Here is a 17,954-nt window from a genome sequence, read left to right as displayed (position 1 = left end):
CAGGACCATGTGGAGGAGGGGTGCCAGGCCCAGGCGAGGGAGGAGAGTAAAGATGAGACAGAGGAGGTGGGAAATAGTTCAATGGGAGGAGGCGGGCCAGGAGCATGTGTAGGAGGAAACCCAGGATTAGACGGATGGGGGTGGGCCAGGACAAGGCAGAAGAAGAAGAGGATCAGAAGAAGCAGGAGGGCCAGGATCCGGAGGAGAAAGAAGGCCAGGATGACGCAGAGGAATAGGACCTCACTCGATACCGAGGGAGGAGTAGGGCAAAGACTAGGAAAAAGAGGAGACGGCCTAGATGGACGAGGAAGACAAGTACCAGATGGAGGTTACAGGTGAGCCAGGATCTGGCCGAGGACGAAAGCCAGGGCAAAGCGGAGCTGGAGGGCCAGTGTTTGATGCGGGAGGATTACCAGTACCAGGAAGAGTTGGAGGGCCAGGAAAAGAACGAGAAGGAGGCCAAGACGAAGAGAAGGAGGAGGCGTACGATCTAGGTGAGGAGGTGGGCCAGGGCCAGGCAGAGTAGGAACTGGATCATGAGGAGGAAGAAGCTTAAGACCAGGCTGAAGGCGAGACCCATGACCAAGCAGAGGATGAGGGCCAGTGCCAGCTGGTGGAGTCAGATGGGGTAGAAGGCCCAGGACGAGGCAGTGCAGGATGGCCAAGACCAGGTGGGTGAGGAGGGTCAGCACCATGTGGAGGAGGAGTGCCAGGCCCAGGCGAAGGAAGGGAGAGAAGATCAGACAGAGGAGGAGGGAAAAAGGTCATTGGGAGGAGGAGAGCCAGGAGCAGGTGGAGGAGGAGGCCCAGGACCAGGTAGATGGAGGTGGGCTAGGACCAGGCAGAAAAAGAAGAAGAGAATCAGCAGAAGGAGGAGGGATAGGATATGGGGTAGAAGGAAGGCCAGGAAGAGGCAGAGGAAGAGGACGTGGAACGAAGGAGGAGGAGGGCCAAAACAAGGAGGAGGAGGAGGCGATCTAGATGGACGAGGACGAAGGCCAGGATAAGGCGGAGGTGAAGGGCCAGTGTTTGGTTCAGGAGCATTACTAGTACCAGGGAGAGTTGGAGGGCCAGGAAAAGAACAAGAAGGAGGCCAAGACCAGGAAAATGAGAGGCACAGGATCTAGCAGAGCAGGAGAGCGAGGACCAGGCAGGGGAGGAACTGGATCATGAAGAGGAAGAGGGTTAAGACCAGTCTGAAGGAGAGAAACAAGACAAAGCAGAGGATGAGGACGAGTGCCAGGTTGAGTTACCAGATGGGTTAGGAGGGCCAGGACTAGGCAGAGGAGCATTGCCAAGACCAGGTGGGTGAGGAGGGTAAGGACCATGTGGAGGAGCAGTGCCATGCCCAGGCGAAGGAGGGGAGTGGAGATTAGAGAGAGGAGTTGGGACAAATATCACTCGGAGGAGGAGAGCCAGGAGAAGGTGGAGGAGGAAGCCCAGGACCAGACGGAGGAGGAACTGGATCATGAGGAGGAAGAGGGTTAAGACCAGGCTAAAGGCAGGAACCAAGTACAAGCAGAGGATAAGGGCCTGGGTCAGGTGGAGGGGCCAGATGGGGTAGGAGGGCCAGGACCAGGCAGTGGAGAATGGCCATGTCCAGGTGGGTTCGGAGGGTCAGGACCATGTGGTGGAGGACGAGGCCCAGGTGAAGAAGCTGAGAGTACAGATGAGACAGCAGAAGTCGGAAAAAGATCACTGGGAGGAGGAGAGCCAGGAGCAAGTGGAGGAGGAGGCCCAGGACCAGACGGAAGAGGGAGGGCCAGGACCAGGCAGAAGAAGAAGAGGATCAGCAGAAGTCGGAGGTCCACGATCTTGAGGAGAAGGAAGGCCAGGATGAGGCAGACGAAGAGAACCTGGATCCTAACCCTAACCCTAACACTAACCCTAACCCTAACCGTAACCCCTAACCCTAACCCTAACCCTAAACCCTAACCCTAACCCTAAACTTAACCCTAACCCTAACCCTAAACTTAACTCTAACCCTAACACTAACCCCTATCCCTAACCCCTAACCCTAACCCTAACTCTAACAACCCTAACCCTAACCCTTACCCTAACCCTAACCCTAACTCTAACCCCTAACCCTAACCCAACCTTAAACCTAACCCTAAGATAACCTATTAAATCTGTTTTTACCTATCAACCTACTTTTAATGCTAACAGCCTGCTTTTTAGTCTGTTTTTAGCTAACAGCCAATTTTTCAGTCTGTGTTAATGCTAACAGCCTGCTTTTGAATCTTTTTATCTAACAGCCTGCTTTTAAAGCTAACAGCCTACTTTTAATGCTAACAGCCTATTTTAATTTTAAAACAGCCTACTTTTAAATGCTAACAGCCTGTTTTTAAAGCTAACAGTCTACATCAGCGCTAAGAGCCTACTTTTAAATCTGTTTTCACCTAACAGCCTGCTTTTAAAGCTAATAGCCTACTTTTAAAGCTAACAACCTACTATTATATCTGTTCTTATCTAACAACCTACTTTGAATGCTAACAGCCTAATTTTGAGCCTGGAATCCAGTTCTGACCTGTGACCTTGGGACCTGATGAACAGTGTCCCAGAAGCCTGGGGGCCGAACAGTCCAGGGCCGACGGGTCACCCCTTCTCCGCCGCAACCATAGACTCTAGTGGCACTCCAATCTAAACCCCGCCCCAACTCCCTACCATCCCGCTGGCTGAAGGAAAGTCAGGCCCCACCCCTCGGGATAGAAGTGGGAGTTTGACACTGGCTCGGTCCTGTCCCCACCGTCCCAGAGTCCTGGAGTTAGAGTCCACACCCAGGCTGGCCTCCATGCTCCCGGCGGCGGCCAAAGCAAAATTGGGGGATCTCGGAGAGGGCCGAGTCCCGTGAGCCACCTTCCCTCACATGGCTGTCTCGGGACGAGATTCTGTCCATTCGTCTGGGGCCAGAACCCATGGCAGGTCCCAAGGCAGCCCCCGCTGCTCCAGACCCGGTGCCACAGGACCGTCCTGATGCCACCTCGTCCTCCTAGGTTTTTTTTCTCCCACGGGGTGGGGACCCTCAGAAGAAGAACGGTTCATCGTTCTCTTTCTGTCTTCATTCGTAGGTGTTCAGGAATCTGCGGATCTTGGACGAGGAGTCGTTTTTCAGAGCTTCAATTTCTGAAAAGGGGTGGTAAAGAACACGTGTGATACAAGGCAGTCCTCCACTAGAAGCTGTTCCCCTCCACGACTTTGATCATGCCCCGGGGACATGGGAAGAGTCCTCCACTCCCCATCCAACTCCAATCTCCTGAGCCCATAACTTCCCCTTGCCTCGTTCTGTTCTTCTACCACCACCCACCCAGGGCTGCGGAGATGGGAAATCCTGAAACACGAGACAGAGGAAAGAAGAAGACAGAGAAATCAATCCGTTAGTGAATGGTATTTCCAGAGCGCTTACCATGTGCATAGCACTGCATTAAGCGCTAGGGAGAATATAGTCAACTAGAATGAGCAGACAGATCTCCCAACCCATAAGGAGCTAGCAGTCTAGGGGGAAATAGCTGCTAGAGGCTCAGAGGGCCAGCATTCAGAAAGGCGAGTGAAAGAGAAAAAGCAAGACAGAGGAGGAAGCACAGAGCATGGCGAGAGACAGAAGAGGGATAGACAATGAGAGAGAGAGAGAGAGAGAGAGATTAGGGGACAGATGGAAAGGGTGCGTGTCTTTGTTAGGACTCACTCTGGAAAATGATTTTGAACATCTTGTCGGAGAGCAGCGGGCTTGCGGGATAGAGAGTGATGGTGTGTACTGTGGGGAAAGGAAACAAACCATTATTTTCCTCGTTTGTTTGCCCATCCATCCGTCCACCCGCTTCCCGGAAGGGCTGCTGGAAGGACTTGGCTTCCATATCCAGCCCCCGGAGTCAGGGAGGAGGAGCCAAGAGAGGCCTCCTCTGGGATCTGGCCAAGAAAAGGGGTCGGGCCAGATGGTGTGACATTACTTTGTTGGTTTTTGGTTTGTATGTTTGCTTGCTTTCCCCAGTGCCCTCCACTCCTCACTCACCGAGGAAGACAACGGCCGCAAATTTCACATCTGTTTGGATGCAGTTGGTATAGGCCAGAGCTTGGGACAAGAAAATGGGATGGAAGTCCCCAAAGCTCTTCATCTGGGGAGGAGGAGAAGGAAAGTGAGAGACCCCAAACCATCCCCAACCTCCTTGACGATGTGCCCCAACACTCCAACTTCCACTTCCACTACAGGACACGGGGCTCTCAACCTCCTCCTGGTCCCTTTCGCAAATCAACCCCTCTATACGGTAAGGTCATTGCGGGCCGGGAACGTGTCCACCAACCATTCAACTGTGCTCTCCGAGGAGCTCGGTACAGTGCTGTGTACGGAATAATTACCCAACATCTCACCGATGTGCCCCGCAGAAGGGATCCACCCCCACAGTTACCACCCCAGATCCAATGACACCCCCTCCCAGCCCCCACCCATCCCTGACATACTCACCAAGGCCGTCCAGATGGTACCATAGGCCGTGCTCTCCCTCTCTTCCCACCTCAACATCCATCCGACGACTCTGGAGTCCCTCCAGCCGATATTCTGGGCCAGCCAGAAGAATGTATATCTGGCTTTCTGGAAACAGAGAACCCGAGGCGTTGGTGTCAGGGGGCGGCAGAGCCCCGGACCAGGGTCCCAGAGAGGATGGGTACTGTAGAGGTTGGGGGAGACTCACTTTGGCCACTGTCGGGTGCTCGTCCTTCAGGTGGAAGAGTTTGGGGAGGAGGCAGCAGATCAGCTTATGATGGAGGCGGGGTTTTGGAACCGTCAGACAGCTGCTGGCCACGGCTGCCAGCAGCTCCAGGGCTGCCACCCTCACTTGGGGTCTCTCCTGAGGAGAAATCCCCGGTGGAGTGTGTGGGAGGGGCAGGAGATGAGGGGAGGGCTGCGGGCACCGGAGCGGGGGCTGGGGACCCCAGGGCAAGGACAACGTAGGGACTGAGGTCTTCGGGGGGAGAGGAAGGAGCGAGGACATCGCCGGCATGGGGCGGGGGGGACGCAGTGCCGGGCGGGAGGTGGCGGTGAGCCTTGGCTCGCCGCGGGTCTGACGAGCTGCGGAAGGGCAGCTGATGCCCCTAGCCCTTTGGGAGCTGTGGAAGCGGCCGCCTCTGGGCTCTGGCACAGCTGGGATAGGGGTGGGAGTTCCCGGGCTCCGGCCCTGCGACGGCTGCTCCCTTGTCCCCTCGAAACCCTCAGACTTACGTCGTCAAGGAACGGGTTCAGCATGAGGACGATATCCTTACGGAGGTGGCCGAGCCCCCGACTGCCCAGGCTGCGTGCGGTGAGAGTCGCCGCGTCCATGGCCGCTAGGAGCCCCTCCTGGTCCTTCTGGGTGATGCCATCCAGGAGGAAGGGGAGCTGAGCAATGAGCACTGGGTCCTGAGGAGACGAGGGCAAAGAGGGCGACGGTGAGGCGGTCCGCCCCGAGACGGCTCCCCTGGCCCCTCGATCCCGGGCCCCCCCCCGGACTGCCCACCCCGGGGCCGCCCCCGACCGTTCCCGGGCGTCCTTTGTCGCCCCGCTTCCCCTGTCCGAACTGGGCCCTCCCCGGGGGCGGGGTGCTCTCAAAGACTGCCCGCGTCGCGGGCTGGTGTTCCCCCCGGCCCTACACAATATGGGGGTGGCCCTAGGACTGGGCCCCTGACCTTGTCGTGGTTGAGGGGCAGGCTGCTGAGGGCCTGCAGTCTGATGGCTCTCACCACGGGGTCGGGGTCCTTTAGGCCGTCCTGGAAGATGAACCGCACGACCTCGGGATCCAGGGCAGTCTCCATGCAGGGCGTCCAGATCAACTGCCACAGAAAACCGTGTCTGCGAGTGGACCGCGTAGGCGAAGGGGGCGGGAGTCTGATGCTCGGGAAGGCGGAGCCGGGACCCGCAGAGAGGGGGCAACGAGTGCCAACCTGTTTGGGACGGGGGCGGGGACCAGTACCTCCCCGCTTCCCTCCAACCTCTGCCCACCCTCTCACCCGGGGTTCGGGGTCCGGGGGTCCCTGGCTGAAGGTGACAGTGCCCACTGCGGATCCAAGCCGTCTCTCCAGGGCCCTGGACCCCTGTTCTTACCTCGGCCAGCAGCCACATGGCCACACTTCGGCCCTGCGGGTCTTTCTCCTTCAAAGAGCTGGCCACCATTTGCAGGAGTTCGGCTACCATCGGGCAACTGCTCTGAACCAGGGTCCTGGGTGAAAGAGCCCCGCAGGGCTGAACTCAGAGAGGAGTGCGGGAAGTCCCGGAGCCGGGGAATAGGAGCTCGGGGAGGGCCAAAGGTAGGGCAGTTAACTGCGGAGGCTACTCCCCACCCGCTCGTCCAGACCAATTTCTTGGGGGATCCTGCCCGCTGCCCCCCCTTCTCTTTCTCTCTCTCTCTCACACACACACACACACACACACACACACACACACACACACACACCTGGCCATAAGGGCCACGGCCTCCTGGAAGGTGTTGACGGATGAGAAGAGGTGCCAACCATCCTGCAACTCCATGGCTATGAAGCTCTGCCAACATCCTCTGGTGGACAGAAGCCCCCTCAGGGCCTCCAGGGCCGTCCTGAAAGCAACGAGGGTTTGGGGGTTCAGGGCGAGGTGGGTGGTGCGAGAGGACCAGAGGGTGTCCGTCAGTCCTGCCGATTCTGGGCATGTCCCCAAAAAGTCTTGTCCTGCCACAGGTAAGCCCTACTCCCAGGGGTAGGACACACGAGACTTGACCTCCAAATCCCCCATCCCTGCCATGTTTGGTCCCCAGCCCAGCAGGGTCAACCTGGACCAGGAGCTCCCTGGAATTTCTGCCATCTCCGGCCTCCCAGACCCACGGCCCATCGGCTCCCCGGCCCCCTGGAGCCCCCGGCCCCAATTCAGAGTCCTCGAGGGATCTGTCCGGTGATCGGGGGATGAGCCATCCTCACTTGGCATATCTCTTTCACGGGTCCCTCTCCCCCAGCTCCACATCCCTCCGGTCGCTTACCTCCAGAGACTGAGGGCAGAGGGGACGGTGGGTTCCACGGCCAAGAGCACTCGTTCCCCCACCAGACCCAGCTCCAGCACATAGTGGATCTGGATGATGAAGGCCAGGAAGAGCTGGGGGGGAGTCGAGCCACAGCCTCCGAGTACTCCACAGCAAAGAGAAGCTCATATAGCGTGTTCACATCCTGGTGGAGTGGTACATGGTCTCAGCCAGAAGTTCCCCCCAACCCGACCTGCCCCCTGGCCTCTGTCCACGGCTCCCTTTGACCCCACACCCGGGGACCACTCTGAGCCGAAGCCCCAGGCAGGGTTAGGCAGCACCCAGCTCGGTGGCCCCTCTCGGGGCTTGGTCTCCAGTGCCCTCGAGGACAGCCCCCGACTACCACTCCTGGCGCCCTGGGCAACCTCCCCAGGCAGCAGGGGATGGGTCGGAAGGAGTGGGAAGATGTGGGGCAGGGGTGGGGCTCAGTGCTAAGTGCTGCGGGCTCCAGCCAGGCCTGCCCTTCGATCCGTTCTTCTGGGTCTCACCGCGATGGAGCCTCGGGTGTGCCTCTCCCACTCGGTCCCGTTGCTCTCCTCAGGTAGAGGTCGTACCAACACTCTACGGAGCAGTTCCTGCGTCATGCAGGAGGCGATGGAAGCATCCGCCCCGACAGATTTCCAAACCTCGAGGACCTGCCTGTAGAGCTACAACCCGGACTCAACTTTTCCCACCTCTCTCCCGGCACCGGCCCAGGATCCCGCCCCAGAGGGGACCAGGGCATTGCGGGGACCCTGGATTGCAGCCTTGGGGGCCTGGGAATCTCCTCACCACTCACCTGCCTGCACCTCCCATCCAGGACCGGCCCCTCAGGAGGAGACCAAGGAGAGCCGAGGCCCCCAGGCTCCATACAGCTGCCGAAGTTCGCCCTAGGCCCCCACCCCGGAGGTATCCGTTGTCGTTCATCCCGGGTCTGTCCCAGCTGGGGCCTTTCCGTCCAGAGGAGCTGGGGGGCGATGGTGGCCGTACCTGTTCAGAGGTATTGAGTACTCGAGGAAGACCTGCACTGTCTCCCGAGTGTGGTGACAGGCCAGCAGGGCCAGGGCTTCCTTGAAGAGGGTCTTCCCAGCCTGGGGTTCGGAGGAGATGTGGTGCTCCAACACACTCCTTGCCAAGTCGGCCGCCTGTAGCTCAGTGGGGAGGCAGACGGTCAAAGTCGAACTCGACAACCCCACCAGACATCCCTTCCCGTCGTGTCCCCCACTCCCACCGACCCCCCTCCGCCCCCAGCCCATGAACCCTGCCCGGCCCGGCCGTCTGGGCCCCAAGCAGCAAAGCGGTGAAGGCCGCACCGCCTCCCAGGCCCAGGTCTGCTAGTCTGGCTCCAGTCCACAGAGCAGGGGACCGGAAGTGCTGGCGAACTGAGTGGGAAGAAGCCGCAGAAGGGAGAGCGAAAGACTCCCGCTCCTCAAAAACCTCCAGTGGTTGCCCGTCCACTTCCACAGCAGGCAGAAACTCCTCACCAGTGGGTAAGCACACCACCACCTTGCCCCCTATTTCCTGCTGATTTTCTACGACAACCCAGCCCGCGCACTTTGCACTTCTAATGCCAACTTCCTCACTGTACTTACTGTATTCAAGGTACTCACTCTACCTCCATCTCATCCAGACTTCTGCCAACCTATCGCCCATGACACACCTCTGGACTGGAACGCCCCCTCTCCTCAGATCCGACAGGCAATGACTTACTGAAGGCACATCTCCTCCACGAAGTCTTCCCTGACTAAGCCCCCGCCCTCTCCTCTTCTCCCACTCGCTTCTGCGTCACCATGACCTGCTCTCTTTATTCATTCCCCCAGCCAGCCGGTCAGCCAGCCAGCCCCACGGCACTCACGTCCGTATCTCTCATTTTTTGCTTTCTCTTACTATCTGTCTCCCCCCTCTAGACTGACAGCACATGGTGGACAGGGAATGGCTTCATTTGCTGTTATATCGGACTCTCCCATTCGTTTAGTACAGTGCCCTGAACACCGGAAGTGCTTAAAAATATGATTGACTGACTGATTTTTCCTGTTCTTGGATGTTTAGTATTGTTCACTGCCCTTATAAAACTCCCATTTTTAAAAATTTGATAGACTCATAAATAGATATTCCAATGAGTCCTGTCCTGTGGAACAATTTTGAGTATTGCCTCACTGCGCTACTGCTCGTTCAGCTGGGCGTAACCGAAAATAAATCAGGATTGGGTATTCGGAAAACTATTTTATGTGCACACCGCCACGATTCCCAGGGCCACATTTCACCTGCAACGGTACCCTAAGAAGTTGTGTTGTGCAACAGGGACATCATTAAATAGTACAGACACACGGGAAGATAGAAAATTAGGAAAATGTAGGTCTCAGAATGCCTAATCCTTTGGTTTCCAGATCTGGAAAAATTGCCATTGCAGATAAAACTTGCCAGTTTTGTGGAGATGACAGATGGGGAGAAATGATAGGTTCACTTTAGTTACTGATTTCTATTCGTTCATTCCTTCACTCAGTCATTCAACCGCAGTCACTGAGCGCTTACAGTGTGTCCGGCACTGTACTAAGCGCTTGGGAGAGTAAATTAGAACAACCAACAAACACATTCCTGCCCACGACGTGCTTACAGTCTTGAGGAGGCGACAGGCATTAATATAAATCAGTAAATGATAAATAGATAAAAAGTCAATAAATTACAGTTCTAAGCAGATTCATACCGATGTGCCGGGGGGATCAGAGTGAAGATGAATGAAGGAGCAAGTGAGAGCGGCACAGAAGGGAGTGGGAGAAGAGGAGAGTCGGGCCTAGTCAGGGTAGGCTTTTTGGAAGAGCACTGCCTTCATTAAGGTTTCGAAGTGGGGGACAGAAAGTATCTGAAGCAGAGAAGCAGTGTGGCTCAGTGGGAAAAGCGCGGGCTTGGGAGTCAGAGGTCGAGGGTTCTAATCCCGGCACCACCACTTGACAGCTGTGTTACTTTGGGCAAATTACTTAACTTCTCTGTGCCTCGGTTACCTCGTCTGTAAAATGGAAATTAAGACTGTGAGCCTCAAGTGGGACAACCTGATAACCTTGTATCTATTCCAGGGCATCATCCTCATCAGTTCTTCCGTACATTCAACTCCCTTCTCAGGCCCCCGGTTCCTCCCCCTCCTCCTTCCCTCACCCCCAACGATCTGGACTCCTACTTCATTGATAAAATTAAATCCATCAGGTCCGACCTCCCCAAAGTCACTCCCCCACCTTCTCCAACCCCCCGGCTCTCAACACTCTCTGCTACTCTCCCATCCTTCCCAGCGGTACCCTCAGAGGAGCTCTCCTCCCTCCTCTCAAGTGCTACTCCGGCCACCTGTGCTTCTGACCCCATTCCCTCTCATCTCATGAAATCTCTCGCTCCGTCCCTTCTCCCCTCCTTAACTTCCATCTTCAACCGCTCACTTTCCACTGGTTCCTTCCCCTCTGCCTTCAAACATGCCCATGTCTCTCCCATCCTAAAGAAACCCTCTCTTGACCCCACCTCACCTTCTAGTTATCGCCCCATCTCCCTCCTACCATTCCTTTCCAAACTCCTTGAACGAGGTGTCTACACGTGCTTCCTCTAATTCTTCAACACCAACTCTCTCCTCGACCCCCTCCAGTCTGGCTTCCGTCCCCTACATTCCACGGAAACTGCCCTCTCAAAGGTCACCAATGACCTCCTGCTTGCCAAATCCAACGGCTCATACTCTATCCTAATCCTTCTCGACCTCTCAGCTGCCTTCGACACTGTGGACCACCCCCTTCTCCTCAACACGCTATCCGACCTTGGCTTCACAGACTCTGTCCTCTCCTGGTTCTCCTCTTATCTCTCCGGTCGTTCATTCTCAGTCTCTTTTGCAGGCTCCTCCTCCTCCTCCCATCCCCTTGCTGTGGGTGTTCCCCAAAGTTCAGTTCTCGGTCCCCTTCTGTTCTCGATCTACACTCACTCCCCTGGTGACCTCATTTGCTCCCACGGCTTCAATTATCATCTCTACGCTGATGACACCCAAATCTACATCTCTGCCCCTGCTCTCTCCCCCTCTCTCCAGGCTCGCATCTCCTCCTGCCTTCAGGACATCTCCATCTGGATGTCTGCCCGCCACCTAAAACTCCAAGACTGAACTCCTTGTCTTCCCCCCCAAACCCTGCCCTCTCCCTGACTTTCCCATCACTGTGGACGGCACTACCATCCTTCCCGTCTCACAAGCCCGCAACCTTGGTGTCCTCCTCGACCCCGCTCTCTCATTCACCCCTCACGTCCAAGCCGTCACCAAAACCTGTCGGTCTCAGCTCCGCAACATTGCCAAGATCTGCCCTTTCCCCTCCATCCAAACCTCTACCCTGCTCGTTCAAGCTCTCATCCTATCCCGTCTGGACTACTGTATCAGCCTCCTCTCTGATCTCCCCTCCTCGTTTATCTCCACACTTCAATCCATACTTCACGCCGCTGCCCGGATTGCCTTTGTCCAGAAACGCTCTGGGCATGTTACTCCCCTCCTCAAAAATCTCCAGTGGCTACCAATCAATCTGTGCATCAGGCAGAAGCTCCTTACCCTCGGCTTCAAGGCTCTGTATCACCTCGCCCCCTCCTACCTCACCTCCCTTCTCTCCTTCTACAGCCCAGCCCGCCCCCTCCGCTCCTCTGCCGCTAATCCCCTCACCGCGCCTCGTTCTCGCCTGTCCCGCTGTCGACCCCCGGCCCACGTCATCCCCCTGGCCTGGAATGCCCTCTCTCCCAACAACCGCCAAGCTAGCTCTCTTCCTCCCTTCAAGGCCCTACTGAGAGCTCCCCTCCTCCAGGAGGCCTTCCCAGACAGAGCCCCCTCCTTCCTCTCCCACTCGTCCCCCTCTCCATTCCCCCGTCTTATCTCTTCCCTTCCCCACAGCACCTCTATATATGTATATATGTTTGTACATATTTACTACTCTATTTATTTACTTATTTATTTTCCTTGTACATATATATTCTATTTATTTTATTTTTTTAATATGTTTGGTTTTGTTCTCTGTCTCCCCCTTCTAGACTGTGAGCACACTGTTGGGTAGGGACTGTCTCTATATGTTGCCAACTTGTACTTCCCAAGCGCTTAGTACAGTGCTCTGCACACAGTAAGCGCTCAATAAATACGATTGACTGATTGATTGATTGATTGCTTAGCACATTGTAAGCGCTGAAGGAATACCATTACAATTGCTATTGTTGTCTGTCTGATATGAAAGAGGGCAGGCATTCTGGGCCAGGGTGAGGATGTGGGCGTGAGGTCGACGGCAAGATAGAAAAGATCACGGTAAAGTGAGAAGATTAGCGTTAGAGGAACGAAGCATGCTGCCTGGGTTGAAGTAGGAGAGAAGCAAGGTAAGGTAGGAGGGGACAAAGCGATGAAGTGCTTTAAAGGCCAGGGTGAGGAGTGTTTGTTTGAAACAAAGCTGGATAATAATACAATAATAATGATGATGGAATTTGTTAGGCGCTTACTATGTGCCAAGCACTGTTCTAAGTGCTGGGGGGATACAGGGTGATCACGTTGTCCCACGTGGGGCTCACAGTCTTAATCCCCATTTTACAGATGAGGTAACCGAGGCTCAGAGAAATTAAGTGCCTTGCCCAAGGTCACACAGCAGCAATGTAGGGGAGCCGGGATTAGAACCCATGACCTCCAACTCCCAGGCCCGTGCTCTTTCCACTGATAAGCCCCAGCTGGAATTTCTTGGGGAGTGGGGAAACATGGTCTGAACGTTTTTGCAGGAAAATGTTTCAGGAAGCAGAATGGAGTGTGGACTGGAGTGTGGAGAGAGAGGAGGCAGGGAGGTCAGCAAGGAGGCTGTTACACTAATCAAGGAGGGATAGAATAAGTGCTTGCATAAGTGTGATAGCCGATTGGATGGAGTGGAAGGGGGGATGGGGGCGATATTGTGAAGGTAGAATTGAGGGAATTGATTGCTGGCCGGACTGTGTGGGTGGAAGGGGATAGTGGAGTCGATGCTCATGCCAAGGTTATGAGCTTCCTGTGCCCATCTTCCAGGAATTTTTGTGATATTTAGCATTCCATTTCCTGTTGAGTTTCTTTTGGTGAGGATGGGACCCTGTATATATGGGTACACGGTGGGTCTCCAATTTAGACGTGGCAAATGAGAGAATGCCTTCCTGTCTAGGAAATCCTCAGCCTAATGGTTGAGCAGCCAAAAAGGCACAATGGGCTCAGGAAAGGATTTGGATAAGGCAAAGGTCCAGGATCTTTCTTGTGTGATACAATTACCTTCTAGGGCCCCACCTTTAGGGAAATGGGGAAGTAGCCGGAGTAGTATTTCCCTGTGGGAGCAGGGGGATCTGACTACCGCCTAATTGTGACTTGAGGAGAGTGAGGGAGGTCTCAGGTGACAGACAGCCCCAAGACCAGGAAACCATAGAGAATCCCCAAATCATTTATTGGTCATCATGTCCGTCTCCCACTTCTAGACTGTAAGCTTGTTGGGGACAGAGAATTTGTCCACAGACTCTACTGTGTGGTACTCTCCCAAGCTCTTAGTCCAGTGATCACTCGATGGATACCATCGATCGATGGTGCTGGCTTACATCAGAGGGACTGGCTACAATCAGGGTTTATTGTATTGGTTAAGCACTTGGCATGTGGCAGGCACTGCACTTAACGCTGGTGTAGGTGCACGATTATCGGGATGGATACAGTAGCTGTACCACATAGGGCTCAGTGTCTTGATCCCCATTTTTCACATGAGGGAGCTGAGGCCCAGAGATGTGGAGTGACTTGCTAAAATCACACAGCAGCCAGGTAGCAGAGCCAGGATTGGAATACAGGCCCTTCTGTTTCCCAGGCCTAGGGTCTAGGAGACACTGGGAAACTGCCTCTTTCTGTGACTTGTGTCACACCACTGTCTCTTGTGTCTCTCAGTTGGTCTACAATCCCGAGCCCCCCACCCCAACACGCCACTTATTGCCTGACATCAAAGGTCAATCCCTCTCCCAGCCCCTCCCTCCTCAGACCCTTCCCTCCCCCCACCCCCAGGTTCCTACCTGATTTTCTAAGGCTGTGTTCACCTGAAGCAGGATGGAGAGTATCCGCATTGCCTGCCCCACCCTGGTCAGGTTGGGGCTCCTCAAACAATTCAGGACTTGGAGGGAGAGGTTACTCAGCTGGGGCGAAGTTAGGTTCCTGGACCAGGACTGGTGGGAGGAGAAGCAGGGGTCAAGGAGCGATGGGACATTCTGACCACTTAATAGTAACAACAATTATAGCAATAATAATAATAGTACTTGTGACATTTGTTAAGAGTTTACAGTGGGCCAGGCACTGCATAAAGCCCTGGGGTGGGTCCAAGCAAATCGGGTTAGACATGGTCCCCGTAGCACCTGGGGCACACTTTGTCAATCTCCATTTTCCAATTGAGGGAACTGAGGCCCCTAGAAGTGAAATGACTTACCCAAGGTTCCATAGCAGACAGATGGAAGAGCAGGGATTAGAACTCGTGGCCTTCTGACTCCCAGGCCCCCTGGCCTATCCCCTCCCCACTCTCGCCTCACATAGTAGGGAGACCCTCCCCTCCCCGCCCTTCCCCCAGCCTCACACCTCCGGCCCCGGAGAGGCCCAGGCCCAGAGGAATGACCAGGCCCAGGGAGTGTTGGCTCTTACCACCAGATCGCCGTGGGACTGGGATCGGTAGAGCTCACTGAGCACGAGATCAAAACACTGCTCTGGGAAGGAGGGAGAAACCCCGCGGTGAGAACTCGCTCAGTGATGATGATGATGGTATTTGTTAAGCGCTGACTATGTGCCAAGCATTGTGTCTGGGTCTCTTTGCCCCCTGCCCCCAATTCCCTCCCCCAGACACCCCACCAGCTCCAGAACATTCTGAGGACGGGGCTGCACACGGCACCTCGCAACCCCCCAAACCCCCCCCCCCAAAAAAAACCCCCAAAAACCTGACCTCTGCACCCCACCCTCCATCTCCTCTTTCTATTAACTTTGGTTACGGTACTTGCTATGCGCTTACTTTGTGCCAGACACTCTATTAAGCGCTGAGGTAAACAGAAGGTAATTATGTCGAACACAGTCCATGTCTCACATGCGGGCTCACAATCGATCCCCATTTTCTTGATGAGGTAACTGAGGCACGGGGAAGTGACCTGACTTGCCCAAGTTCACCCAGCAGACAGGGGCAGAGCAGGGATCAGAACCCAGGTCCTTCTGTCTCCCAGGCCCGCACTCTGTCCACTACCGTGTCCCAGGCTCCTCACCGTTGCTCATCACTTCCTCCTTGAACTCTGTGTCCTCGGGGGCTGGAGCGACCCGGAAGGTGCTCATCACTTCCTCCTTGAGCTCTGTGTCCTCGGGGGCTGGAGCGACCCGGGAGGGGCGGGCGAAAAGCTTTCTGAAATGAACCTTTCGGGCCCATTCCAGGAAGCGCCGCATCCTGGAGGTCTCACTCGGAGAAAAAATTCTCCTGGAGCAGTAGGAAGAGTTGAAAGAGAAGGAGATGTAAAAGGGGGTAGAAAGAGGCTCCTGGAATGGGGCACCTACCTCTCCCAGTCCCCGGCCTCAGCCTCCCCTCGAAGGTTAAGGGCGGGGGGAGGCACCTCCAGCCCCTCCCATAACTGCCGCTGCCCTCCCCTCCTCCCCTCCCCTTCGCCTCCTCACTTCTCCTGCTTCTCAGCCCCTGCTTCCCCTCGGCCCCCAGACCCTGGCCCCAGACTGGACCCCCGCCCGTTCCCCTTCTCTTGCCCTCCCAGCTGAGCACATCCCGGGCCCACGGACACAAGAGTGGACTGACCGGATGAATCGAGACATTCCGCTGATCGTTATCACTCGACGCTACTCTACTCTGCTCTACTCTACTGTTCGCTAATCTAACTAAAGTCCCCTTCCCTAGCCCAACAAGTCCCCCCCTCCACCTAGCCCCTCTCTAGCCCCCCTCCCTAGCCCACAACAAGCCCCCCCGCCTCTTCCTAGCCCTCCCCAAACACCTTCCCTCCACAAATAAACGAAATCCTTCTCTTTCCTCTCTACGATCCAATCTACTCTCAAGCTCCGAATCACCAAACTACCGCGGAAAGCACCACTAACTCTCCAACCACTACCAACACCTCGGCCAACGGTCCAGTGAACACTTCCTGTCCCCAACGGTCAGACCCCTCGCGCCCGGGCTCTGACGTCAGTAGTATATCGCAATCGGTTGCCAGGAAGGGCTCGAGCCCCTCTCCTTTTCCCTCCCCCGCCCCTCCTTTCCTCCTCACGATCCCCCCCTGCCCCAGCCCAACCTATGGTCTCTGACCTGCAGTCTTCGTCCATGTGTCCTGAGGATCTGCCTTTTCCCGGCTTTCTTTGTGGACTGTGCCCCCTGCCCCCCTCCCCCCCACCACATACATATATATTCTAGAATTTGAGCCGGTTGTCGGGTAGGGACCATCTCTATATGTTGCCAACTTGTACTTCCCAAATGCTTAGTACAGTGCTCAGCACACAGTAAGTGCTCAATCAATACGATTGAATGAATGAATTAAAGAAGGAAAGACATAAATATACTAAAGAAAGAGATATAATATATTAATATAATAATTACATAATATATTCTATTAATATAATAATATAATGTAAATTACACACACACACACACACATATATTCTAGACTGTGAGCCCGCTGCTGGGTAGGGACTGTCTCTGTGTGTTGCCAACTTGTACTTCCCAAGCGCTTAGTGCTCTGCACACAGTAAGCACTCAATAAATACTATTGAATGAACATATATATTCTAGACGGGGAGCCCATTGTCGGGTAGGGACCGTCTCTATATGTTGCCAAGTTGTACTTCCCAAGCCCTTAGTACAATGGTCTGCACACAGTAAGCACTCAGTAAATACAATTGAATGAATGAATGAAAGAAGGAAAGAAAGACATAAATATTCTAAAGAAACAGATATATTAATATAATAATTATATAATATATTATATTAATATATTAATATAATGTAAATTATACACACACGTACATATATTCTAGACTGTGAGCCCGTTGTCGGGTAGGGACCGTTTCTATATGTTGTGCCAACTTGTACTTCCCAAGCGCTTAGTACAGTGCTCTGCACACAGTAAGTGCTCAATAAATACGATTAAATGAATGAATGAAAGGAGACACATATACTAAAGAAACAGATATAATATATTAATATAATATATTATATTAATATATGAATATAATGTAAATCATATATATACACACACATATTCTAGACTGTGAGCCCATTGTCGGGTAGGGACCGTCTCTATATGTTGCCAACTTGTACTTCCCAAGCGCTTAGTACAGTGCTCTGCACACAGTAAGCGGTCAATAAATACGATTGAATGAATGAAAGAACGAAAGAAAGACATAAATATACTAAAGAAATAGATATATTAATATAATAATTATGTAATATATTGATATAATGTAAATCACACACACACACATATATATTCTAGACTGTGAGCCTGTTGTCGGGTAGGGACCGTCTCTATACGTTGCCAACTTGCACTTCCCAAGCGCTTGGTACAGTGCTCTGCACACAGTGCTCAATAAATACGATTGCATGAATGAATGAAAGAAGGAAAGACATAAATATACTAAATAAAGAGATATAATATATTAATATAATATTATCATACTAACATATTAATATAATGTGAATTACACACACATGTGTGTATGCATATATGTGTGTATATGTGTACACAAATGTGTGTATATGTGTATATATATGTATGTGTGTGTCTATATACACATACATACATAATCAATCAATCAATCGCATTTATTGAGCGCTTGCTGTGTGCAGAGCACTGTACTGAGCGCTTGGGAAGTACAAGTTGGCAACGTATGGAGACAGTCCCTACCCAACAGTGGGCTCACAGTCTAAAAGGGGGAGACAGTGAACAAAACCAAACATACTAACAAAATAAAATAAATAGAATAGATATGTA

At 53.8% G+C, this 17,954-nt stretch overlaps 1 protein-coding gene across 1 annotated transcript; it reads right to left on the bottom strand.

The window, feature by feature from the left end:
* Positions 1 to 3,058: 3,058 nt before the first annotated feature.
* LOC119923332 (maestro heat-like repeat family member 5) lies at positions 3,059 to 15,414 on the bottom strand. Its single transcript, XM_038742759.1, is given in 17 exon segments — positions 3,059 to 3,123; positions 3,305 to 3,328; positions 3,683 to 3,751; positions 4,007 to 4,109; positions 4,457 to 4,582; positions 4,683 to 4,838; positions 5,210 to 5,386; positions 5,653 to 5,796; positions 6,068 to 6,182; positions 6,417 to 6,554; positions 6,969 to 7,089; positions 7,092 to 7,152; positions 7,496 to 7,646; positions 7,977 to 8,131; positions 14,019 to 14,168; positions 14,635 to 14,696; positions 15,240 to 15,414. Coding segments are annotated over 17 exon segments (1,992 nt in total).
* Between the last annotated feature and the right edge of the window lie 2,540 nt (positions 15,415 to 17,954).

The sequence above is a fragment of the Tachyglossus aculeatus genome, unplaced genomic scaffold, assembly GCF_015852505.1.
Source record: "Tachyglossus aculeatus isolate mTacAcu1 unplaced genomic scaffold, mTacAcu1.pri scaffold_176_arrow_ctg1, whole genome shotgun sequence".
In the NCBI taxonomy this organism is placed as follows: domain Eukaryota; kingdom Metazoa; phylum Chordata; class Mammalia; order Monotremata; family Tachyglossidae; genus Tachyglossus; species Tachyglossus aculeatus.
Note: the sequence above shows the minus strand (reverse complement) of the source record. Positions and strands in the feature narration are given on the sequence as shown.